At 42.5% G+C, this 26,304-nt stretch overlaps 3 protein-coding genes across 4 annotated transcripts; 1 reads left to right on the top strand and 2 right to left on the bottom strand.

Annotated features, from left to right (window-relative positions):
* Positions 1-356: 356 nt before the first annotated feature.
* LOC147192522 (uncharacterized) lies at positions 357-6,523 on the bottom strand. The gene is made up of 5 exons (XM_086133454.1): positions 6,377-6,523; positions 2,907-2,953; positions 2,729-2,821; positions 1,512-1,710; positions 357-904 (listed from the first exon to the last, which is right to left on the bottom strand). The coding sequence occupies exons 2-5, from the start codon at positions 2,947-2,949 to the stop codon at positions 787-789; spliced, it is 453 nt and encodes a 150-aa protein (XP_085989580.1). The 5' UTR covers positions 2,950-2,953; positions 6,377-6,523; the 3' UTR covers positions 357-786.
* A 3,096-nt stretch (positions 6,524-9,619) lies between these two features.
* Positions 9,620-13,375, bottom strand: slc2a6 (solute carrier family 2 member 6). The gene is made up of 8 exons (XM_086133342.1): positions 13,074-13,375; positions 12,432-12,703; positions 12,220-12,316; positions 11,772-11,871; positions 11,378-11,571; positions 10,899-11,074; positions 10,489-10,781; positions 9,620-10,040 (listed from the first exon to the last, which is right to left on the bottom strand). Exons 1-8 carry the CDS (start codon positions 13,125-13,127, stop codon positions 9,715-9,717), a joined length of 1,512 nt encoding a protein of 503 aa, XP_085989468.1. The 5' UTR covers positions 13,128-13,375; the 3' UTR covers positions 9,620-9,714.
* clcn7 (Cl-/H+ antiporter 7) lies at positions 12,185-25,116 on the top strand. 2 transcript variants are annotated; one of them, XM_086133341.1, is made up of 26 exons: positions 12,185-12,312; positions 13,551-13,611; positions 16,979-17,050; positions 17,527-17,592; positions 17,826-17,891; positions 18,036-18,168; positions 18,276-18,385; positions 18,457-18,537; positions 18,624-18,686; positions 18,772-18,855; positions 18,958-19,051; positions 19,446-19,510; positions 19,764-19,880; positions 19,988-20,042; positions 20,156-20,216; positions 20,753-20,894; positions 21,308-21,401; positions 21,527-21,699; positions 21,881-21,932; positions 22,040-22,167; positions 22,354-22,439; positions 22,527-22,662; positions 22,828-22,887; positions 23,001-23,177; positions 23,277-23,357; positions 23,933-25,116. In XM_086133341.1, the coding sequence occupies exons 5-26, from the start codon at positions 17,880-17,882 to the stop codon at positions 24,017-24,019; spliced, it is 2,091 nt and encodes a 696-aa protein (XP_085989467.1). In that variant the 5' UTR covers positions 12,185-12,312; positions 13,551-13,611; positions 16,979-17,050; positions 17,527-17,592; positions 17,826-17,879; the 3' UTR covers positions 24,020-25,116. The 2 variants fall into 2 exon arrangements, with proteins under 2 accessions (XP_085989467.1, XP_085989466.1); XM_086133340.1 differs by lacking the exons at positions 12,185-12,312; positions 13,551-13,611 and adding an exon at positions 15,318-15,557.
* The last annotated feature ends 1,188 nt before the right edge of the window (positions 25,117-26,304 follow it).

Raw genomic sequence — 26,304 nt, forward strand, 5'->3', positions numbered from 1 at the left:
GACTTGGATGACCCACAGTACATGTAGCAGTTTCCACTCTTGACGAGGCGGAGGACTGTACGCCTGTTCAGACAAATTTTTCAACCATTTGTCTCTGGATTAGTATGTACAGCACTGAGCACACGTTTTTATTTATTTTATGTTAAACTTTATATGCGCTGCAAGCTAAAGCAGGAGGATTTCACGGATGTGTCAGTATTCCTTGTAAAAATGTCAAATTTCACATGATTTGCAGGAAAATTTTCCCACCCCTTCCCATATTTGCAATATGATACATGTGACAACATTCTAAATATAACAGGTGGTTCTGTTATAAACTTCAGTTTTCATCAGGAAAAATGTTATTTTACAGGGAGCATTTTTTTATCAGTTTTAATTCCTTCATAAAGAGAAACATACACGCATTCAATAGCTTCGTCTATTGCATGGTGGCACAAACATGACAATTTCCACTTTTCAATTTCACATGATTGATTCCTTAAAACACTTAATAGGCTTATATGTATGTACAATCCTTCATTTGAACTATGTATATGATAATCAATGATGTCAGCGCTAAACAAAAGAGGAGATTTTGTTTGTTGCTGTAAACAGGAGGAAGAAGTGCAGGGGGAGGGGATGAATGCGATTGCACCATTGTTTAAGATGGAAAAACCATGCCACCTCAGGCAGGGTCACCCATAGAAGAAATAAGTGACTTTGTTGTTGTCAATTTGGTGCAGGGGTGGGTGGGGGTGGGGGGGGGCTTATTTTGACTAGTGTGTGTATATGTGTGTCGGGCGGGGCTCAGTCACAGCATTTCCTCTTCTCCACATGCAGCAGTCTATTGCAACGGGGGCACGTGTGGTGGGCATCCTTGAATCTTTTGAAGAAAAGGGGAAGCAGGCAGCAGCACAGCACCAACCTGCACACACACGCACACACACGCACACACACACACACACACACACACATTGGTTGGCACTCGAGGAAAAACAACTAATCAGAGACGGCAGGTGTAACAGTTGATGTGGCAAGCATTTTACGCTGATCTCTAACCTTAGTCTCTTGGATATATCGTGAAGTACTTTGGAATATCGGGCTCCGTAAAATTTTAAAAATGCAAACAAGGATATATTTGATTTTAAATTAATTGTTAGTACATGCTTGAAGCACTGTTGCTAGTTAATTACATGAGACCCATTTTTTCTACTCAATATATAGTGGATGGGCAATGAACACACATAAAATGGAATAGAGAATCTGTGTTGTTGCCATGGCAAGCTGCCTGATGTGAAGGAGCACCCTGCCAAAGGGGGATTCTGGCATGTGCTGCAACACCCCCCAAAATAAAGTAATAATAATAGTAATAATAATAATCCTAATCATTATTATTATTAGTATGTATTCTTGTTTGATAATAATCTGACACATTTAACCATTATGATGTATAAGAAAACACATGGTCCACTCAGGTGCGTTTTTCATCCGTATTTGTGAGTTTCTGTGTTGTGTATGCAGCTGTCGCTCACCCGAGGCAGAAAAACAGGAGAGTCATCAGCCAGGCATATGTCCCGGGTTTGTAAGAAACGTTCGTCATGACTTGCTGCTGGCAGGAGGGGCACGTGGTCATGCCAGAATTAAAACCCAGCGATGTGTCGTAACTGGTCAACTTTTTTTTGCCATCGCCGTCGAAGCCTGAGCTCAAGCCACCGCCTCCAGACGTGTACACTGATGGCAAGGACAAAGCAGGAGAAGAAATAATAAATTTATTAATTTTTCTCTTTTACAGTTGTACACGTATCACGTAGTGGCAACTTTATAAAATTAAACTGTATCAAATTAAACGTTATAAATTTATGGCGGACGTGACGCAAGAGCACACAGTGTGGCGCCTGCTTCCCGCCGTATGGTCAGTCAGCGCTAAAAGGAATGCACAATGGTGAGTTATTATACTGATGAATGGTGTGCCCAAGTACTTCCCCTTGATTGTTCTGAGCCCACATTGCTTTCTGTGTCGTTGTTAAAGTGACGTTTTGTCGACTGAAACTTTTTCCGTGTGGAGTTGATGAGCTAATGCTTGTTTGTTGCGCAGATAATTGACCTGGACTGAATGCGGCATCACCATTGCTTCCGCCATATTGAGTACTGAGTTGCAGGTAATGTTTATCTCTCGTCAATTTTGCTCTATCTTGTTGTTCACGTCGTTATTTTTCATTGATTCATCTGTATTAGTGGCGCTAGTTCGCAGTTCACATTAAGATTAGATACACAATTTTGTACTCGGGCAGAACTACGAGGAATGTACAGTACACACACACACACACACACACACACACACACACACACACACACACACACACACACATGCGAGTTACCACTTTCACCAAATACCTTGCCACCCCTACTTTTGCCAATGGACCTATCCATATAATAATCAACATGGTATTATAAACCTTTGAAAAAGAAAATGGTTGCGTCCTACCGGGCCAACAATTAGGGCAAAAAAAAAAATCAAGTGTATTTCATCTTGACCATCCCAGGCCGAACACAAACAGTTGAATAGGCTGCAATTTATTTGTGTTTGTTTTATATACATAATGTGTTAAAAGGGTCTGCCAAGTGTGACAATTTATGTGAAATGTGGTTGGGGGTATTTTTAGTATCTGCTGCTTAATGAGGTCTCGCGGCAGGATTAATTTAATTTATTTTACATTGAGGCCTCTATTGCTTGATAGTGTTTGTTTACCTGGTACAGCGGGTGTGACAGTCTCTGTGCCCACAGGGTTGAATGGAGTATGCAGATGATAGATTTTCACATTGTCTCCCTCAGGTTGGTCAACTTAAGCAGAAAAAAACAGCACATTGATGAAAAATACAAAGATGAAAATCGGAGAAGACAACGATGATGTTGATGCTGAGCATACCTGGAATGGTGTAGGGAGGGGGATGTTTTACATCTGATGCCATGGTGCTACAAGAGAAAAGAAGAGAATCAGTTTGTCTGCAACTTCCATGCTTTGGAACGACGCTTCCTGCCTGTAGGAGGCGTAAAAAAACATGAATGGTGGAGCAGAAAGGTAAGAGACCAAAGATTGAAAAAGTTTGTTTTGAGCCCACCAGAACCCCTTTACAAATGATCATTTTAGTCATCAATTAGATCATGGACAGACGGCAGTCTAATCACTAAATACAATTCAAAATGTGCTGTTTGGGGTTTGAATATCCGGCGCTCTCGGATTCGGGTAGTTCCAGAGCTGTAACTTCACAGAAGCCGCTTCATTCAGTGGCTCTTCATGTTCAGTTGCTCTCTACGTGCTTCAGCATGTTTAGCAAACATTTCGCAGAGAGCATCGGGTACATGTCAACGATTTTTTTTAGTGTAGTGTAATATGTCTTTATTCTGCCTACATGGCAAGCTGCTCCACACGGCAAAGCCTTTCTGTAGGCTTGACTCTAATAAACCAGGCTCCTCAGTGGCATTGTCTCAGTCATCACGTTCACTTTTTCTTCCACTGACAGGCTCCGATGTCCTGATCGGCTCAAACATGTAGGCATAGGTGTCAAACTCCGGTCCTAGAGGGCCGCCGTCCTGCATTAATCAGGTGTGGTGCAACGCGGAGGGATGGAAAGAAAACATGGAGGACGGTGGCACTCCAGGACCGGATTTTGACACAGATGATGTCGGGTTTGAAAACGCTCTTGTCAAGTTTTGTGTGTAAAAATCCCCTTCCTCGAATTAAAAAAAAGAAAGAAAAGTGCGGTGTTGTGTAGCCCATGGAAACTGCACACCATCTCAATGGTGTGGCGTGCTGGTTGGCTACTAAAACGTCACTTTCGGTAACCCTAGCGGTGGCTAAAGTAACAACAGCCACGATGCCTCAAGCTTACAGTACGTTCCGGAATGAAAACCTATATTTTTAATCGATCTGTATTTGACAACTTGCAGGAAGTGATGTATATGTATTACAAAGCATATTAGAAATGAAAATATGAATTTTAACCAGCTCCGAGTAATGTTTGGAATCTGAGCTGATCAATCACGCTTGCGATGTTAGGTGCTGTTGCATTGCATGCATGTTTGCTGTCAGCAGCCTGGACCAAGGCAACGCCCAGGTGTGGTCCCCGCTTGGCGTGCTTCCTTTTAGGTATGGCTAGTCATTAGCATGCTGATCAAGTGGGTTTAATTGCAGTCATGTGTTTTGCCTTGTTTTTTTTCTTCTTTTGCATATAAAAATATAAATTTAATGATTAGTAGACACACAATGGGAAGTTGTTTCCATAAAGCACCCTAGTCCTAAACTACAAAAGTGGTCCTGGTCATGTTATTGAATATCAAACACCCCACTAAATTCTTGCATAGGAGTTTTAGAAACAAAGAGTCACATTGATGTTTTTATCACTCATCTATATGTACTGTAGAAGTTATGGATGATATAAAAATGACTAGAAAAAAAACAAATACAAACAGCATTTTTCTGAACATGAACACTGATTCGGAGACCGGTGAAAGTAATATTTGCAAATTGTGTATTCATCTTTTGTCACAAAGTTCATCACAAGGCTGTCTTCTTTCCATCGGGCCGCACTGCTGGAATGCAAAAATGTGCTCGCACAAAAAAATGTTGACAAGGCGGTGCAAGGCGTTTAAAAAAAATGTAACCAATATTTAATTCAAGGGTAGGCCACAGCGAATGGAAGGTTGAATATTATTTTTCAAGTTGACCACTATTACGTGTCTAACATCGACAGTCCATTGATCAGTCGAGCCAGCCCACCTACACTTTTTATTGCATTAACCACAATGTAACAAACAAAAATGTGCAAGAGTTACCGAATGAGTGTGCATAAAAATAGACTCTGCATTCATACGCAAACACACTTACAATGACTCATTGCTGAGTATACAGTCTCTTGGCCACTTGACAAAGCAGATGATGGTTTCCTGTCAATGCTTCACATGCCCACATCCATGTATCCACACATTCTGGTCGAGGAATGTTGCTCAACCGCATGTTTTTTACAGATGGAAGGGTGTGCCGAGCCAAATGTTCGTGACTAACGTGTAGGATTGATTTGAATGCTCTGATCTTAATAGGTGAACACAACTGCCAATCTCGAGCAATTAATTCATAGTTGATATCAGCATGTATGCATTTCACGAGTGGAAAACGAACGGATTGTTTTCAGAGGCAAGATATACTTTTCTTGTCTTCGTTCGTGTGCGTCATGTGTGGCCAATGCAGCTCATCTCGGCGGACTGGTTGCTCCCTCACTCTTGGCCTCTGATCAGATGCGAGCGACATGACGTACATTATTGTGCTGAGATTCCATGACGCGCAAGAGATGAAAGGACGGGCTTTGTCTGGATGCATAGTGTCATCACAGCTGCCATGCGGATGCTCCCGTCGGCAGATGATTTGGGGAGCTGCTGATAATGACTAAAGGGCTTGGCTCCTAGAGACGTTTATATGCCAGGTTGTTTAAATTGAAACAAAATCCCAGCATGAGATCACAACATGAGAAACTGGCCGGGGATTTTGGGGAACCCCGTGAATATACTGAAAATACAATTTGCCAGGGGGCTGTCAGTTATGGTCCCTTCGAAGCACTTTTCAGCCTCTTTTTGATCGATACAGTTAAAAGAAAAGCTTAACTTACACGCTCACAAATAGCTAAGCCGTTGTGTTAAAAAAATAAATCCGGATGACTTGCGTAAAAAGTTCATGATCAGGTCGGTCTGCATTCTGTGATCACAACAACAGTCACAACTTCCCACCTGCCTGCACCTTCAGAACACAATGTTATTGTTTGTATTGCCAATACCCCTTGAGGTTAACCTACTAAAAAACAAAAATAATTTCGTATTGCATGATCGCATCAGCAACCAAGTTGCTGAAGAGTACGTCTGATACAAAATGAGAAGTATTCCGTCTGGTAGTTCACCTCCACAATCATTTTGGCGTAAATCTTTGCTCCAGCTTCTCATCACAAGTGAAGTCCGAATTAAATTAGAGACCTGACTTTCAAGCAGAAAAAAAGATATTCAGATTCGTAAATCTGATACAAAAAGAACTATTTAGCGTGATGAGCCACTTAATGGGAAGATTTTGTAAGTAAAAATTTTGAAATCTGGATAAAATTAGCTACCTCACAGTCGAGCAGAAGACGGAAAAGCTTGACAGAAACAAACCATCTTGTACCAAATGTTGATTTCGTTCACTGGGCCCTCGATTTTATTTAGCTTATCAGAACATCCTGCTGAGGTGCCAGTATCTTGCTTATCAACAGAACAATATTAAAGCCCTTCAAAGACAATCTTCTGTCAATATAAATCCTGACCCCCGAGTCATTACATATCCAAAAAAAGAGAACGATCCATCATTGAGGGTCTCACCTGGTCCAAGTGTTGGCGTCACTGTCCAAAGTTATTAGCTGGTGCCACTACTGCAGCTATCGAGGGTCCAGACGCAACACCGCTGCCAGGTGGAGCTTTGTCACCTGTACCTCAGAGCTCGTGCCCCACCCTCAAGACGCCCTCAGTCCCCGCCCTCTTCGCCAAGACGTTGATATGCACGAGCCGAGCCGCTAGGTGTAAGTAAAAAGATTCCAACTTTGTTTTTGGTCTCTGGCTGATTATTGAAGGAGTGTGTGTATGTGTCACTCAGCAAAAGGAAGTCAAACCTGTTCCGCTCCTGCTGATGTATGGCGTAAAACGCATTGTCTAAACCGGCAGATATGAAGCTCTTTGGGCGCCAAAATGTGACCGCAGGGCCACAGACTCATGATAACACGGGTTTACGCAACATTTGAGGAAAAAAATCACCTCAAGACATTCATGGCAAGCATAAAAAAGTACAATTAGTCTTTGTTACTGTGCCTAAATCATTCTTACGGCATCTTTACTCGTGGTGCTCCGAGTTTTTCACAGAAAAGTATGTGATTGGCATGTCGATCTTGCAAAATTGATTTGTTACAAATATCGTTTTGCGCCACATCCCTTTCACATAAACTGAACAGCAGTTTTAAATTTAAATATTTGGTTGAGAGTTTTCCTGACTTGTGATTTCCAATACAATAGGGTGTTGGAAATGTACAGAACAATAAATGCAAGGGCATTCGTGTTTTTGTAATCATGTAGTGGGGTGATTATATCAATGTGATTTTTACAGTTGTAAAGGCCCCTCTGAAGGAAACTATAACTGTGATGTGGCACGCCATGAAAATGAATTTGACATCCCTGCCAAAGATGATTACAGCAAGCCTAAACTCAAAGGCATAAAATAAAGACTTGGATGACCTGCAATTGACGTCAATTCCAGTCTGATAAAACAGTAGTTCCTGGGAGTAGCTTACCCGGGAAAGGTGTAACAATGGAAGCATTTCTTTGTTGGTCTTGGCCTGTAACGTCACCGCAAAGAATGTCAAAAGTTACAGATGACTCATCTTCTGCCTGTGTAATATTGGTCAAGACACTTGTGGCCTAAAAAACTCGATGTGCATGTAACAGGTTCCACTCTTGACGATTGGAATTCTCTCCCCCTTTTTGTAAAGACTCTTTAAATACCCGCATGAACAAAAATGCATTTGCTCTGATCTTAATCTGCGACTTTCCCCTGCTTTCTTTTGCTGTGCCTCTCTCACAGCATCTCTCCTCCAAATACGTCGGCGGAGGACTGCATGCCTGTTCAACCGCATTTTTTAACTATTTGTCATTGGATCAGCATGTACTGCACCGAGCGCTGGTTTTTAATTTCCATTTTTAAACGTTATATGCCCTGCAAACTAAAGCCGGGGGGCTTCCGCTGATGTGTTCACGTCTCCGGTTAAAAAGGCCAAATTTCACATGAATTGCCGGAGAATTTTTCAATCCTCCAGAGAAGAAACACATGAGCAGTGGTATCCATGTAGGTAAAGGTGTGTGAGAGGGTGTTGCCGGCGTATGATGTCAAATGGGTGAGGTGATGGTATGTGCGTGTCTGTTTCGACGGGCCTGATGGACAACATTCCTGACAATCGAGCCATCCTCGCAACGCTGTACATTATGCGACAACTGTTGCATTGTCAAGTGTTGAAATGCACATGGAGGCTGATCCTCTTATTTTTTTTGGCTCCGTGACATGAAAATCATGCTATTGTCATACTTTATAGTAGAGTCTATCCCCCCCCACCCCAAAAAAAAAGAGTAAAGATAAAGTAGAAAACCAGCACATTGCTTTGAAAGGGGCAAGTGGTGTTTCACATGCATGTATGCCAGATGTGAGCAGTAAATTGGGTCAAATCAAAGGACAAACTTGGTTGACGTTAAAGAAAGTACCGTGCAAAAAGTGGGTTCGGGCAGCTCTTTTAATCAGAAGTGGTTTAAGATGTTTTTACCAAATTTGTTGATATTAATCTGAAATGTATGCTCCCCTCTGGATCTAAAAGGCATAAACGCAGAAAGATTGCTTATCTCCAGTTTGTGTGGCCTATCTCATATTTTTGCTTGCAAGTCAAAGCAAAAAAAAATAAAAAATCCAAATGATTGTTTTTGTTTTGTTGTAAAAATAACATGACCTGTTTGTCGTCTTTATGTAATGCATTTTTATAATTATATTTGCCACTTGATCTGTTTGAAGAGCCTTGCCTTTTTTCATTGAATCTTTTCCACTGCCATTGTTATGCAGTTAAGTCGTGCTGTCATTGCCTTTGGGCATCAAGAAACATTTGTTCTTTTGACATCAAATCTGTTTCTGAAGCCACTAAGTTTTTTGTTTTTATTTTTTAAACTAGGATCTCCGTTTACCTTTAAATGACCACGTATCACTTGAAGGAAACTTTCAACCAGTTCCCGAAATCCAAAATATCATCTTGTCTTATTAGGATAAAGGAGACTATTAACATTAATTTTCATTCACTGTTATTTCATCTTTTGTACAAGACAAATCCAGTCGAGTATTTTTTCCCCTTGTCAAAAACAGCCAGAATGTCACTCAGTACTTTAAATATGCTGTCACAAAGACACGCATGCATACATGCAGCCGGATTGCAAACCTGTGACCACATCACTCCCTGTCTGTGGTAAATCAAAAAGAGGTGCCGACATATTTGTCATTACGCAACTATTTTACAATGTTTAAAATGTTTCACTGGCTTTCAGTATGCATGTATTCCATAAAGGAGTATTAAGACCGCACTGAAAAGTTATAAGAGGGGGGGGGGGGGGGGGAAGATGGAAGTATGAATGTCCGACCACATTAAAGTCTTTATACTGGTGCGATGTGATAAAATGTTTAAATGCAACTTGTTTGTGAAACTTATCTTAAAGTTTAACTTACCACAACATAGCTACACAGAAACTTAGAGGTAAATTTGACTTTATTCTTGTTTTTTTTTAAAATCAAAGTAAGATATACCATAATAATTTGTAATTGTTCCTTTAATATTGTGATTTTATGATTTTTTTTTCCGTGTAGTATTACGGTTAGTATTACTGTTGCAAATAGAAATGATCATTATCATCACTCTACCCATTTTCAAGAGTGTTTCCCCCAAGGGCAAGAGGCAGAGTACACCCTGGCTTCTGGAATGGTCGCCGACCAATCTTCAGTACCTCAAACTATGTGTCACACGCAACAAACAAGACCAAAGTTCTGCCATATTGATATCATATTTGGTGTATTTAGAAGAAAAAGACACAATAGTAACAGAAGCAGTAGTTTTGTATATAGTGAGTCTTTGTGAGTGAGAAGTCCTTCATGTCGCAAGTGCATTGGCATGATCATGATTAATAGTAAATCTGCGTGCCCTGAAATAGTTCTCGATTTCCTCCAGAGATCTGCCCCGGGTCTCTGGGACGCACCAGGCGGTGAAGAGCAGACACACCACGCATACCACCGTGAAAATAGAATACGGCACGTAAAGGCCGTAACTGTCCACCAGGTGAGTGAAGGCGTCCGTGAGCACGAAGGCCGTCAACCAGCTCACGGTGACACACAGGCCCGAGGCCACGCCCCTGACACCCAGTGGCAACACCTCTGACATGAGCAGCCACGTGATCGGGCCCCATCCCATGGCATATCCTACGAGACAAAGAATGGCTTGTGTGAATGCACCGAAGCACATATGTCTGTCAGTTGTGAGAATTTTTACATAAAATCTTCTGTGTTTGCGTGCGTACAGATCGCCGGATAAAGTTGAAGCTTGTCAGCTGAAGTCAGCCCAATATCCTTTACAAAAATGCACCTTGAAACTATTTTGAGACAGACTTGGTGTTATTGGGCCTGGAAATGGCAATGGATTAGTTTGACAGGGTGTTGCCCCTCAAAAAAGATTTTTCCCAAAGTACTGCGCCAAAGAACCAATAATTGTCCGGCCTACAAAAGTTCTCTCAAATGCCAGGCTAGAGGTGCACAAGGGAGAGGATTTTCCACTGGAATTATTTTCCTTCACAGTGATACAACGTGCAGTGATGGATAGTTGCTGTTGTCACATTGAAGCCATACAATCAGATAGTAGTATATCACTCACCAAATATAAATATCACAACGCTGATAATTGGAATGGGTCCTGCGGGTGTTTGATTGCTTGCCAGCCAAGTGACGTCAGAGTGAAGGTTGCGCTCCATACTTGCGGTGAAGTTCTGAGGCGCGGGCCTTGGTTGGTAAGGTGTGGTGCGTGAAGTCACGGTCAGGGTCAGTGTGGCCAGGAACATCAGAAAGCTGGAGGTGTACAGCAGAGCTTTGCGCCCCGCTTTGTCCATCAAAACCGCTGCCAAGCTGACAGAAACAAGGCGAACCAACCCCACAATTGCAGCATCGTACCTGACGCGGCAAACAGGGACAGGTAGCGACTTAAATACAGTATGCAAAAAATGCTCATTAATTAAAAGATAATGAGCTGTCATGCGCAGAATGAACGAGTCAGGTTGCATTTCACACCTGGGCTCCAGCGAGACATTGCTCTGTGAAAAGATGGGCTCCAAGTAGACAAGAATGGGGCTGATGCCGGTCAGCTGCTGCAGGAAACGCATGCCCACAGAGATGAGAATTGGCCGGTAGTAGACCGGCTTAGCCAGCTCGAACCAGGTGACGCGGCTCTGCAGACGGATGCTGTGCTGCATTGAAGTACACATGCAGTAAGTATACCTAGTTAGAGGTTTTTGAATCCTGAGAGTCGACAGTAGATAGAATGGCAGTTGTCCCTTATTGCCATTCTGCTCATGGCCTCTAGAGGGCAAACCTGCATGTAAGCAGGGGACTGTTATGATGCACTGTGAGCCAGTCCAACTGTATACCAAGTTTAAGTGCCAACTTTGTCCTGTAACTTCTTTATATGTTATTAACAGTTGATTACAGCACTCTCTGCTGTATGTGTTTGACGTTCTGATCCATTTCATCATTTTTATTGTACGTCTCACCTTGATGGCATCCAGCTCGCTTTGTATGTCATAGTCAGCTCCCCTCAGCCAGTGAAGGGCGTGCTCGGCCTGCTCCGCTCTGTCCAGAGAGAGGAGCCTTCTGGGGGAGTAAGGCATAAAGACTAGCAGCAGTACCATCAGCAATGCTGGCACACCTCCTGCCACCGCAAGCCACCGCCATGGTAACACTAGCCCTGTACATCACATAACATCCAGAATAGTACATACACGACGCACATAAAGTTAGGCTCCTTGTTAGAGAACAGAAAATTGTGCAAAAAGCATCGAGACATTGAACAGTCTGTATTCCAAAGTTTGTAGAGGGTCAAATTCACCTGTAAAGGTTCTAGTGCATTTTGGGTGCATTATAAATAGATTTTATGAAAACTTTTACCCAAAGCATAGAGCGCCAGCGCTCCGAATACAGCAGTAATCTGAGGGCAGGTTCCCAGTGCTCCTCTCAGTGATTTATGGGAGATCTCTGAAATATAAACCTGAAACAAAACAAAACACCCACTAAATGTGAAATTCACTGTGATGGAAATTCACCAGAACATAATGCATATGATCAGATGATAATAATAATATCCATCCATTTCCTAATCTGCTTATTGTCACGAAGGCCACAGGGCATGCTGCAGCCCATTCTAGCTGTCTTCGGGCAGTAGGCGGGGTACACCCTGAACTGTTTGCCAGCCAATCAGAGGGCACACAGAGACGAACAACCATTCGCACTCACAATCACACCTAGGGATAATTCTGAGTTTTCCATTAAGCTGCCATGCATCATTTGGGAATGCGGGAGGAAACCGGAGTACCCGGAGAAAACCCACGCAACCTACAGGAATGGACGCCGCTGTCACCCCCCCGGCGACACCAGTGAGGAAGCGGCCCAAGTGGAGCATCCATAATTCCGTAGCCCCTCCCAGCAACAGGTACCTGAAACGCACACGTTAGGAATGAAGTAACAACAGCCCTGACTGAAGTGTGCATGGACTATAATGAACTACGCAATAGCATCTACAATCCTTTCAAATACAGTTTCATATCTGACCCAATAGCAGAAGGGATGGCCGACACCATAATGCTCAGCTTTCTGCCAATCAAGTCATTAAGCAGCATGGTCCCGAGTCCGCCGCAGGCCACACCCAGCATGTAGATTGAGCCGAACAAGGCGGCCTGGGAGGTGTCCATCCTCAGCCGGGGGTCCGCATCAGGACCCTGGAGCACAGGCAGGACGGGAGACGGATAGACCAGGGAATAGCCGAAATTGAAGTTTCCTAAGACGGCTGCAAAAACAGCCAGGAACAGATTGGATTTGTTGAACTGGAATGGAGAGAAGAGGATGAATTAAAACACTGACGACGTTAGATTTTTACAGCTGTTGGCAGTTTTAGCATTCCTTTCCACTAAGCCATAAAATGTTTCCATATTAACATCATGAGTTCTCATAGGTTGCTAGCATGCTCGATGTTAGCATACGCATTTCAGTTGGGTTGGACTGTCCCCAAAGTTAAGACCGCTTTAGCGGCCAAACCCAACACCCAATGTCTGTCACAAACGCTACACGCACATGTAGCGGGTCCATTTAAACTTGGTTTAGTTATATTGCCAGTGATGAAAATGAGTCTAAAGTTCAAAAGTACTACATAAAGGTATCTGTTTTTGTTGTTGAGGTGAGTTTTGTATCGCTTACCGTGGCTTCTGGTGATGGCTCTCTTGGATTCAGTAGAGATCTTCCTTCATCCATGTCAGCACAGGAGGACTGCACAACTGCAGTACAGTCGAGCCTTTTATAAAATATCACAAATAAGGCCTATATAAAGTTCTTTTGCTGTTGTTTAAATCTGTCATATTTTAAAAAAAAAAAAAAAAAAGGGAACCTGTGAGATATGTCCAGTGCGGGAATGTCTGAGAATAAATCAACACAGTGGTTGCATAGAAGTGGCCAGCATGAAAGTGAAAGTAGGAAGTACGTCAATACTGGACTTTTGGAAATTACAACCAACTAGAATATTTCTGCTGACAATTACTCAGTCATCAAAATCTGACTCCGTGTGAGCCTTCTAGACCAGGGGTCAAGTTATAATCTTTTAAAAAATTATTTTTTTCTTTTTACTTGATTAATCATTTCTGTTGCTTGACATATCCATGATTTATTTATTTCTTACAGAGCTTGTCCTAAATAAGGTCACGGGTGAGCTGGGAATAACACCAGCTGACTGGGACTAGAGGTAGGCTACACTGACTGCTCGCCATCTTATCAATGAGCAATTCTAGACAAACAACAATCATCTATGTGCAATTTAGAGTCTTCAATTAACCCGTTTGAAAACACATTTCTGTGTTATTTTGCAATAAGCCCCCCCCCCCCACACACACACACGATTTGTAGATGAGATTTGCTCAACATAACAGCCTGAATGAAGCCACTCAAATCTAAAGTGAAAGCAGTGAAGTCCCCTGATTGAGTCAGGAGACAAAAAGTACAGTTGCTTTGCTCACAAATTCACATTTACCACTTCCACATACACCCTCACGATCAGCTCTCACGAACACATAAGATGGAAAATACCTCACATGCAGTCTGGAAGCGTAGCGAGGTAATTAGAAGAAGATTTTTTTTAAGTATTTAAACTAACTACTCAGTTAAACAGATCATAAACTAAAAAAATAATAATCGCAGGGGAGCACCAGAATATCTGTGGAGCTACACTAAGAACAAACGGGGATTACTTAAAGAGGTCAACTGAAAGAACATTGAAAATCCAGCAAATTAAAGGGGAAAATACAGTTTAAAAACAACCAAAGAATGAAAACAAATAAGTAAAATGAACAGGATTTCGGGGAGAATTGGAAAGAAATGTAGCGAGCGCTGAGGACTGGGATGGTCACAGAAGAGTCGATGATGTTGAAAGCTCTCATGCCCAGTCAAGAAATAAAAGTTTAATAAGAAAACTATAGATTGATAGTGCCACTCGTGGTTAGCAAGTGAGCCCCACATTCCAAATTTCCCTTGTTCAAATCTTGGCCTTTCTCTGAAGAGTTCCATGCTCTCACCGTGGTTGCATGGATTGTCGTTCTTCCTCCCATATCCCCAAACATGTATGGAAGGTTGAATTGCTCATATGTTGGTGCGAATCGCTGTTTGTGTGTGCTGCGATTGCCTGGCGACAGTATACACCCATTTTCCTTGCACAAATTTAGCTGGGAAATGCTTCAGCTCACTTGTGACGCAGTGAGGTCAAGTGCAATAAAGAATAAATTGCTTTGCTGTCAGTTGCTTAAAAACGATTCTCATTACTGGTGGGAAGTACATGGCTTATGTATGTCCAATGAAATATAGGTACATTAAAACTAAGTGCACTATAAAGTACATTAAAACGGATCTTTATTAAATTATTCATACCTCATGTTCGTACTTGTTTTATTTCTACCATCCAGAAGTAATGTGTTTTTAAATGTTATGTATAACCTTACACATATGCAAACGTACTGTATCGTCTTATGTAGGCTAGATCGTTAAAAACGTCAAGATCCATAATCCATTGCGACTAGCGGACATATTTGATCCGGCATGCGGCCGTTATGCTGCATTCGCTGAAAGTGGGAAATCAGAATATCACACTCGAAATGTCCCAGGTGTGACCTCAAAGCTAATGTAAACAATAAATATTTCTGATTCTGGTCAATTGTTTGTTGTTCTGGCTCACCACAACACATCTTCCCTCCAGCAAACCTTCATAATTCATTTTATTAATGTAAATGAAGGACACCCTGTGTAGGGCTGCCTGGTGGACGACTGGTTTGCGCGTTGACCTCACAGTGCGGCGATTTTAACTTGGCAACTTCTACCTCCCAGTTGAAACGGGTGCGCTAGTGCACTCATCCTGGTCGGAGTTTGGAAAAATCCGACTTACCCTGTTCCTCGAACGCAGCATTACTAAAGCGTCACGAGTCACAGGAATGACGGTCATGGGGAAATGAGAGGAACATGGCTCTATGTAACCGTTTATTACAATTCATGAAATAACACTGCAACCCTCGGAGGTACCGGGGGGCCACCATGGCTAACATCACGAAGAAAGTGTCGTGGTCGAGCCGAGCCGACGAGTCCAGTGCCGCTGGCGAAGCAACGCCGCTGATAAACGGCTCCGAGAAACGTCAACACGACGGGGAGGTCCGTACCACACAGATATCATGCTAAGCTAACAGTTGATGAGGCTTCTAAATGCATGTACAGTATATTGTCGCAATTATCTATCGTAAAATACTTAATGCTACACATTAGCACCGTGTATTTGCAACGACATAGCATAGTAGCTAACGTGTATTTTTTGCAAACAAGTTGTTCATCATCCCGTTACAGGCTGTTTTTAGGTATAAATAAGCTTTAAATGCCAAACAATCACAATGTGGCGTGATGCCAGAAGACCAATGTAAACAAATATATTTTTTGTTTTTCTTTGCGTTTTAAAACGGTACACGTGAGCGACGACAGTAATATTTGGGAATTTAACACGCTGAAAAAGTGCATCCCCGTCAGGTCTCTTAAGGCAGGCAGTGATTTCCTTTTTACAAACTCGTATCTATTTTTCTGTTTCATTTATGTTAGGTACGTAGTGACTGTTGTTCATCATGGCATGCGTGCGTATGCGCGCGCGCCCCGGGGTTATGCGTCACGTGTGGTAACGCGAGTGACGCGTCGGGCTTGGTTGCTTGAAAAGTAGATGTCGGTCAAAAAAGGTTGGACACAGCTGCCCGAGAATAATGACGACCTTAAACATTCACAAAATTACATGTAATACTTTTTTCATTTGATAATATGCCTGAAAATAGATTATTGTATTCTATAAATGTTTTTAATGGGAGAATTTCTGACGGCACAGAAGATGGATGAAGGAATTTTTGTCTGAATGTGGGGCTTTTGCCAGTGGTGTGCCAACAGCATAGATGTGCGTGCCGGTTACAGCCAAGTAGTGCTTAACCATTCCCTCCAATCGCCCACATGTTCAACAAAAATCTTAACCAATTTGCAAAGTTCCGTATATTTCCATCTGTCATTGTCTTCCATCATACAAACTGGCATAATTTAATTCTCTTAAAGTCTGTTCCCAAAGTGCCGCCGATTGTCTTGATGCGTCTGTTCTACTGTCAACATTAAGTCATGCAAGTGAGAGGATTATGAAAATCAATTAATTTTCATCAAATTAGTTGATGATTGTTGACAATAAATTCACTAGTCACTGTCCATCTGCTACATTCCTCCTAGTCAGCTGTTCCGTTTACGTAGCAGCACTGGAAAATGAGGCGTACTTCCACCAGAACTATTCATGTCACTGTCCTCACTAAAGGTGGAAGCACACTCAACTCTTTGTGTTTTCGGTACATATTTTCCATGCTAATTCTTACGTCTGTCATTTAGACTGCTTAATTACTGCAGCTAAATAAATCCTGCTATATCAAGAAAGTTTGATTGATTGATGAATTGGATTATGGTCATGACCCCCCATCCTCCATAATTGACTGTTGTTGTGTGTTGTCATGAAGTTCAAAAATTTATTAACAATTATATTTCTTGTTTATGTTTATGCTCCGTAGCCTGGAGGAGGCGCTGTCTTTCAAATAGGAAGACTCAGCAATGTGGATTTAGAGGAGATCACATCAGATGAGGTGAAGTGTCACTTGGAATGTTCTTAAAGGGGAAGTCAAGTCAAAAAAATTCTCAACAACACAATGTTTATGCACCCCCTACTAGTTTAAACACAGGATTCAGATTTTTATTGCATTTGTGCAATATTTATAAAGCAGACATTTTTGCCACTTGCTGCCAACTGAAAATAAATGCCACGGCTCACCTGGTTTCAGGTTTTGGTCATGTGAGTTTCGCAAGCTGAGCTCTCAGGGCCCTCTGTCGCTCTTTCTATGGCGTCAAGTAATGTTAAATGTCCGTTTTGGTTGCGTGTTGAAGGCAATTAAATCTGGTCAGGGTTTGCAAGCCAGCGGTGCTTATGCACAAAAATGTATGCTATGCCGTGGCATACTGTCATTTCAAATGTGGGATGGTATGTGTGGGGCACAAAGTCACATTTTCAACACTCTACAGGAAATATATATTTAGAGAGAATAAATCTGTTTTCCACTTGCAGGATTCCCATCGAGGTCGTCCAAAGGAAATCCCTCATAATGAGAAGCTGCTGTCACTCAAATATGAGGTAATATATATATATTCTTGGGAGGGCGGGGCTGGATTCCTGCAACAATCATCCAGATGTTAGCAAAATTTACTTTTTGAATGTAATTGTCCTTTAGAAAGGTTAAATGTTCATTTTCCCTGTCTAAATTTTATGATGGGGGCATAAGAATATCACCCTTGAATGATAACCAAAACAATCTTACTGACATATTGCATATTAAAAGGCTAACCTATATTTCTTGGTGTGTTTAGAGTCTTGACTATGATAACATCGAGAACCAGCTGTTTTTGGAGGAAGAGAGGCGTATGAGTTACCTGGTGAGTGGGTTGGAAACCCCGCTTGACACACGCACACATGCACAATCATAAAATAGATTCTGACAGCGCGCTTGTGCGTGTGTCTCCTTATTTATGGTGGAAGAGGTGTGAGTTGACACGAATTGTCTTTTCTCATTCCTTTAGGGTTTTCGCTGTTTAGAGATCAGTCGCTGGGTGATCTGCGGCCTGATTGGCTTTCTGACGGGCCTCATCGCATGTTTCATTGACATTGTGGTGGAGCAGCTGGCTGGAATGAAATACCAAGTTGTCAAAGAAAGTATCCCGGTACTTCCTCGAAGATGCATTTCAATAAAAGCAGCGGTGAAGAGTCGACAGTTAAACATTATGATGGGCACATCTTTCCTTGACCGTTGACCTTCACAGATATAGACAGGTTTACAGAGGTGGGCGGACTGTCGCTCTCTCTCATCCTTTGGGCTGTCCTAAACTCCGCCTTTGTTGTGGTGGGCGCAATCATTGTTGCCTTTTTTGAGGTAAGAGTCAATTTTAAAATCGGATAAGAAATGGTACTCATCTAATTGCTTCCTCCATCTGCTATCTGAAGCCAATTGCAGCAGGAAGTGGTATTCCGCAAATTAAGTGTTACTTGAATGGGGTCAAGGTTCCGAGAGTGGTTCGACTCAAGGTACGCACACTTACTTGGGATAACCCATGAAGAGACAAAAAGAAAACCCCAACCTTGTATTATACATGTTGTGTGTACTTTGTCAGACTCTGGTGGTGAAAGTGTGTGGTGTTATTTGCTCAGTCGTGGGTGGACTTGCTGTTGGAAAGGTAAGAAACATTCAATAGCTTTCAGAAATAGGCCAATCAACTGCATTGTGATGGACTGTCTACTTGTTTTCCCACTATCCTACAGGAAGGGCCTATGATCCACTCTGGTGCAGTAGTGGCTGCAGGTGTCTCCCAGGGCAGGAGCACATCTTTAAAAAGAGACTTTAAGGTCGGTGTCGGCCATGGATGCATGTGTCTTGTTGTAATGCTATACTGTGCTTTTTCTTTTAATGACAGCGCATGTTGAAAATATGTTGCTGCCTGTTTGCAGATCTTTGAATACTTCCGCAGAGACACGGAAAAACGAGACTTTGTTTCCGCCGGAGCCGCTGCTGGAGTCTCGGCTGCGTTCGGAGCACCAGTTGGTAAAATCAACAAGCTTATCGAAGTGGAGTTGGGCAATCGGGAAGTAGCCTCAGGTCTCAGAGGTATTTAGTGGGAACCAGTAGAGCCGCAGTTCATCCTGATCAAGCATGGTAGAAGGTTCAAAGGAAAGGCGTGTGCCTATTAAGAAGTAATGCTGACATTTGTGAAAGATGAGCAGCGGTTTTAAGTACGCACGACTGCTGGCACTGATATGAGAAGCGTGAGAAACCGTGTTGTGGTGACTCATCTTTGGTGGCTCCCTGAACTTGACTTTTTGTGGCCAAAAGACTCTCTTTTTAAATGGGTATGCTTCACAGCCACTCTTTTGCAGTCCGATCACCACAAAATCGCAATATGTCAAAATCACTGAGATTTTCTTTCTTGGGACAACAGGTGGCGTGCTTTTCTCTCTCGAAGAAGGTGCTTCTTTCTGGAACCAGATGCTCACATGGCGCATAGTAAGTCACATAAAGATCAAGATTTCCAAGTAGTAAAGTCTAAAATGATCACAATACCAAAGGTAGATAAAAATACCAACTGACAGTCATCCAATAAACAACACCGGTCAGTTGGCAGCCTCACACAAACATTTGGCCATAAATTGAGCTGCGTATTACTGTTCATGTCTGTGTTGAATGCATAATACCCAATAATTCAATTTTTTTAAAAATCTATCTTTGCCTGTGTAATGTCTTTCCTTTTCACCTGCAGTTCTTTGCATCAATGATCTCCACCTTCACCCTGAACTTCTTCCTCAGTATCTACCACAACAACCCAGGTGACCTCTCCAACCCTGGTCTCATCAACTTTGGACGATTTGAGAATGACGTAAGCACCTGAATTGCCAAAACGCAATTAACACCGATTTTTATTTATTTATTCATTTTTTTCTCAATCTGTATGAATGATGACATATAATTGTCTTCCTTTCACAGAGCGTGGCGTATTACCTCTATGAAATTCCCTTGTTCATTGCCATGGGTGCTATAGGTAACGTGATGTGATTCTTTCTGCATGCGTCATCTCAACAATCCGTTTGGTTCCAGTGTGGAGTACAAAAGAAATGTCTTTTCAGTATTTCACCGTGAAACTTTCCCATGCAGGTGGACTTCTAGGAGCTCTGTTCAACATTCTCAACTACTGGCTGACCATCTTCAGGATAAGGTAACCACTTGAATGGTGTCGTCGCATTAGTTGATGACGCACGTGTTATTGTTTTATGTCTGGAAGCAACGATAAAAAATATGTGCCCGTGCAGGGTACTCTCTCGTTGTTTGCGCGCACATCACCTGGAATCATGTGACTGAAGTATAAAAATAGTCCAATGTCAGAACAGGTTTGATCACTCTCGGGATGTGAGGGGATTTCTTCAATCACATTCAAACTCATGTGAAATGGAAGTCAGCAAACACTTGACACTAGGGATGTCCCGATCACACTTTGTTGCCACCCGAGTTTTTAGTTTGCGATACCAAGTCCCAATCCTTGGCAAAAAGAGCGCACAATTACTGTACTTACAGTGTAATCTTTTTATACTCATGACACGTCACACTTCATCATCATCTTTGATTCATTTTATGGAAGTATGGAACCCTGGCTATGAGCGCATGTTTGTCGTATAAACATTTTGCTGGTGGTAACACACTAGCATCCAAATATGGATGTGTGAAACCACAGCCTGATCTTGCGTGTTCCATCAGATACGTCCATCGGCCTTGTCTGCAAGTGATGGAGGCTATGCTGGTCGCGGCGGTGACCGCGACGGTGTCGTTCACCATGATTTACTTCTCCGACGACTGTCAACCTCTTGACCCCGAGCACATGGAGGAGTACCCTCTGCAGGTGAACGCCTGCGCAGAATTCAACATTCTGCGGATGATCGTTGTGAAATCCAAAAACTGTGCTTTTGCCTAATGCAGGAAATTAAACTGTCGTGCCGACGGGAATGCAGCACCACTTCCTTTTTGTTTTTCAGACTAAATTAGGTAGCAGAGTACTCTGTTAGATCACCTAAGATTGACATTTGACTCAAGAAGATGAGTTACAAGAGCAGACATATCCATTTATGAATGAATGTTTTTGCTTTTAACCTGCATGTTAAGAGATATTAAAAGAAAAAAAACCTAACCAGCGAACAATTGCGATTCATAGCGATAAATGACAAAGCGACTGTGTTTTAAGAGCGATTGAAGCTCGGATTGAGAAAAGCTGTATCTTCCTCTTTGTCTTCTCATATTTTCTGCACCTGCCTGCAGCTGTTCTGTGCCGACGGGGAGTATAACTCCATGGCAACAGCCTTCTTCAACACTCCAGAGAGAAGCGTCCGGAGCCTTTTCCACAACCAGCCAGGTAAATCGTGGTGATCGCTGTTCCTAAGGCATATTCCCTCCAAGTGCCTCAAGCCAATGCATATGACCAATATGTGAAGGAGAAAAAGACAAAAAGAATGTTGAATATTCCCCTCCCTCCTAAAGGATCGTACAATCCTCTGACGCTGGGCTTGTTCACACTCACGTACTTCTTCCTGGCATGTTGGACGTATGGCCTCACTGTGTCCGCCGGAGTCTTCATCCCATCTCTGCTTATTGGAGCAGCCTGGGGAAGACTGTGCGGAATTCTACTCTCTGCCCTCTCGGCCACCGGATCGGTACGTGCGCACCGAGAAAGGACGTCTTGTTCTGCGGTGAACGTTAAATATTCACTCGTAAAGCCACACCCTTTTCTTCACATTTAAAATGGTTCGTAGTTGCGCAAATAATATGTAGTTGCAGAAAAATAGGACCCTAATTATAACAGTAATGTGTTTTTTTTTTGTTTTGTTTTTTTAGATCTGGGCCGATCCTGGTAAATATGCCTTGATTGGAGCCGCGGCTCAGTTAGGTGGGTACATTTCACCGCTAATGGACAACGGCACTCACCGGTTTTTGCTTGATCTTCTGTCGTGCCGAAGGTGCAAGACTCTTCACCAAGTAGCGTTGTGTGTCCAGGTGGCATCGTTAGGATGACTCTCAGTTTGACTGTCATCATGGTGGAGGCCACGGGAAACGTCACATACGGACTTCCCATCATGCTCGTCTTGATGACGGCCAAGATCGTAGGAGACTACTTTGTGGAGGTACGCGCGGTCTTAGCCTCACTTGGCTTTGTTTAAAAAGTTTTCTTGTTGCAGTTGTCAAGTCAGTGTGGCGACCGATTGCATAAATGCTGTTGGAATGAAAAAAAAATGGCACAATTACATCTTATAGACAAAACTATTTCTCAAACGCAGATATTAAAATATTATTCCGCCTTTTTCTGTCAGGGTCTGTATGACATCCACATAAAGCTGCAGAGCATTCCCTTCCTACATTGGGAAGCTCCTGCCACCTCACACTGGCTGACAGCGAGGTAAAAATCCTCTTCGCATACTGGCGAAAACCACACCAATTTCACGGTGCTAAATAATCTCATCTGAATGTTGTCATTTTCCTTCAGAGAAGTGATGAGTTCTCCCGTCACCTGTTTGAACAAGGTAGAGAAGGTGGGAAACATCGTTGACATCCTGAGCAACACATCGACCAATCACAACGGTTTCCCCGTGGTGGTGTCGCAAAGTGATTCTGGTGAAGAGGTATGAGGGCTTCTCCGCTGTTCTTGGTCTTTGTATGCGTTTCATGAAGCTCGTCAAATGTGACAATTGGACTTGAATTAAAACGTGTCACAAATAATCCAAATATTTCCAGTGTGGCTGCCGGCCCTCAAAATTAATCCCTTTGATGCTTTTTCTTCCGTTCAGCCAGCAAAGCTCTGTGGACTCATTCTTCGCTCACAGCTCATCGTTCTTCTCAAACACAAGGTCAGTGGCGTGGAGACGGCGAGGTGGCCCATTGATCCGACGGGGTGTATTTTCACAGGCATCGGTGTTACGTTCAATCCATCGTCGCTAGTCCCCCTTTTGTGTGTTCGCAGGTGTTTGTGGAGCTGGCGCGGTCGCGGCTGACCCAGAGGAAGCTCCAGTTGAAGGACTTCAGGGACGCCTACCCGCGCTTCCCCCCTATCCAAAGCATTCACGTCTCCCAAGATGAGCGAGAGTGTTTGATGGACCTCTCCGAGTTCATGAACCCGACGCCCTACACTGTCCCACAGGTAATCCCCATCGGCGCATATCGTGTGGCATGTCTGTCTGATGTCTGCCGCTTGGGCGAAGCGACTGCAGTGAGATTCAGAGAGATGATTTGTTTGCAGGAAACGTCTCTTCCTCGTGTGTTTAAGCTGGTCAGGGCACTGGGCCTCAGGCACCTTGTTGTGGTGGATGATGAAAACAGGGTAAGCATGGAGAGTTGTCACAATTTATAAGCGCAAAATGTAAGGACACCGAATGTGTTTATATGCATGAGGAGGCTATATTTAGAGAATTACTTGCATAGTGACATCAGTACCAATGTCGGGTGTGAAGTATGAAACTTATAAAACAAGCCACAATAATAACGATGCTAATTCTTAATCCCTTTTTTTTAAGCAGGCGTCCGCAACAATGCAAAGCACTCTACTGCCACGTATTGGACTGGAATGTAACATTGTCCTGTCAATTTAACGACAGTTGAAATTTGCGACTGGGTTTAGTGGTTATTTATCTATTTACTTTTTAACATAGGAGAATATTTTTTACAAGCATCTAAAGTTTTACACACCAGCCATGAAGCAGGGAGGCAGGAATTTACTGCCCTCTGGCATTATTGTTTGGCCTTGGAAGTTTGCACTCGACCGAATGTGCTCTTTCTTTTTCCTTATTATGTGTTTTTATTGTGTTTTTTTATTTTTGCCCTTGATAAACGTGTCCATGTCGATGTTAATATTTGAGATTCTGATTGCCTGAACTGCTTGTTCTCTGTAACCTGCAGGTCGTTGGCCTAGTGACCAGGAAAGACTTGGCTAGATATCACCTGGGCAAACATGGACTGGAGGAACTTCAGCTGTCTCAGACATAGTGTTATACACACACAAAAAAATGCATGCAAAAAAAACGTGCCATAAAGCATCCCCGTAGCCCATCGATGACAAGTGCCTAACGTGATGGTCAAAGAGGATTACCATGACAACCAAACACACCTGCAGGCAAGGGCTTGATCATCAAAGAGCCCGTTTTGTCTTTGCCACACTCTGAGTGAAAATCATACAGTGACTTTCTCTACACACACGCGTTGTTGTCTCAAACAATCTCACACTACCCTGTATCACCAGAATTTGTTTTCACCCCTGAAGGTTGATTTTGTTTCAAGGAAAATCTTTGCACATCTTGACAGGCGGTAAATCTGTGGTGAAGTCATGGTGATGATGAAGTTGTTGTAATGCAAACTAAGTAGAATTGAATAATTTAAACCCAATGCTTTAGTGTACTGCATTGATTTTAGATGTTACAATTCCACAGTAAAACGGTACTCAAAGGTTTTTCATTTCATGTTTTTTTCCCCTCCATTCGCTATGTTCTGTTGTTTTGCACTGAAAGAATTGTGTTATTTATTCCTTGTTTTAGTTTTTACAGAAAATGCATGAGAAGATTTGGGTTTCATACAATTTGTCAAGTGTGTTTTAAAAACAAAAATGAAGTAACTGATTACGGTAGTTGCCTTTTTCTGTCTGCTTGTGATGCATTCTTTACTCTAGGTCAGGTACGCCCTTCTTCGCGAATTTGTCTGCTTCCCTCAACAGAATACTGTCAGGGGGGAAAAAAATATCTACGATGTATTATAGATTTTTTTTTAATCATCAAAAGTTTGCACTGTGGCTCGCTACTACTGAAAACTAATGTGTGACCCAGGAACTGTGATATGAATGTAAGCATAGTTTATAACCCAACCAATCATTACCCATTGATACCATGCAAAACTCAAAAATTCATATTTTTAATTTTTATCCAACTCAGTAATTATTGTCTGCCATTTCATACTCTGCTCTGTTACTTTCATTTTTGTGCTTTCTGTCACTTTTTGTGTTGTACAGTTCTCCATGTTAAATTTCAAGCCCGTGCTCTATTTTCTAACTACTGGATTAGATTTGTGAAATAAACGACATGATATATTGTCAATGATTTGTTTAATGCACAACAATTGTAAACTATCCATCAATTCCAATACCGCTTATCCCAAACAGGGAGGCTGGGCTGGAGCCCGCCCCAGCTGGTTTAGGGCGGAAGGCGGACTACACCCTGAACTGCTCGCCAGCCAGTCACGGCACACATAGAGACGAACAACCATTCACACCCACGTCCACACTCTCACTGAGTGGGAACAAATCACACGCAAGCAAGGCGAGTGTACCACTGATTATAGCATAAACGACACACTTGGAAACTAAATCCAGGCCTCTCATTCAGGCTGCCATGGGTGCCATTTTTTTTCATGGCATTTAAACTTCATAGCCTTCCTGGGTATTGCTCCAGACAATGCATTTTAATCGTTCCTTTTAGGTAACAGTGTAATTGGTCTCACGTGGTCTGTGGACGACGGTGTTGTGCATGATACTGTATTGACACAGCTACTCTAAAGCCCGCAGATTCCGTCATGGTGACATTCGCAAATGTCCACAAACTTCCCGGAAGAGCCATGAAACAGGCGAACTGGCGTCCAACACGGTTCTGAACAAGGCGTGGTATGTACTGTACAATGCTTTCTCACTTCATCGCTAAAAGAGGTCTCCACAAGATGTCAGCCAAGAGCCAAAAAGATTTACTCTTTGCTTTGATTTGGGTAGGGTCGTATAGTTTCCTTTTAAGTGCGGAACTGCCAACAGGCGTGTACTCCTCTGCTTACATTTGCTTCATTGGAAAGAGTACAATCAGCCAAAAATGACCAGCCCTTGTCTTGCAATCAAAATGGCCAAATATTTACACAAAGTTAATACATGTACAATCAAACAAATGTTCTTGATGGTACGAATATTTTTTTAAACAATGAAGCCTTCAGTGCCCTGAGGTACCTGATTGGCTTTGTTAACCCCACTGAAAACATTTTTGGATCTTATGACCAAACATGTCCAGCTTGCTAATTTAGCTTGTAAAATAGCACCAAAAATAAAAAGCTGAGCGAAGGCCACTTGGTATTGATATACAGTGCAACTGACTTAATAAGTATGCGTAATCAATTCCAGGCGGTCTTAACTCAGCTTATTTTTGGTGCTATATTACTAGCTTAAATTAGCTTGCTGAACATGTTCAGTTTTTCAGCTTTTACCCAAATTTCAAAACCCTGCATGTTGGATTGACTGAACCTTAAAA

This window comes from Hippocampus guttulatus, chromosome 16 (genome assembly GCF_054856545.1).
Source record: "Hippocampus guttulatus isolate MCC_2025c chromosome 16, RoL_Hgut_1.0, whole genome shotgun sequence".
Classification (NCBI taxonomy): Eukaryota; Metazoa; Chordata; class Actinopteri; order Syngnathiformes; family Syngnathidae; genus Hippocampus; species Hippocampus guttulatus.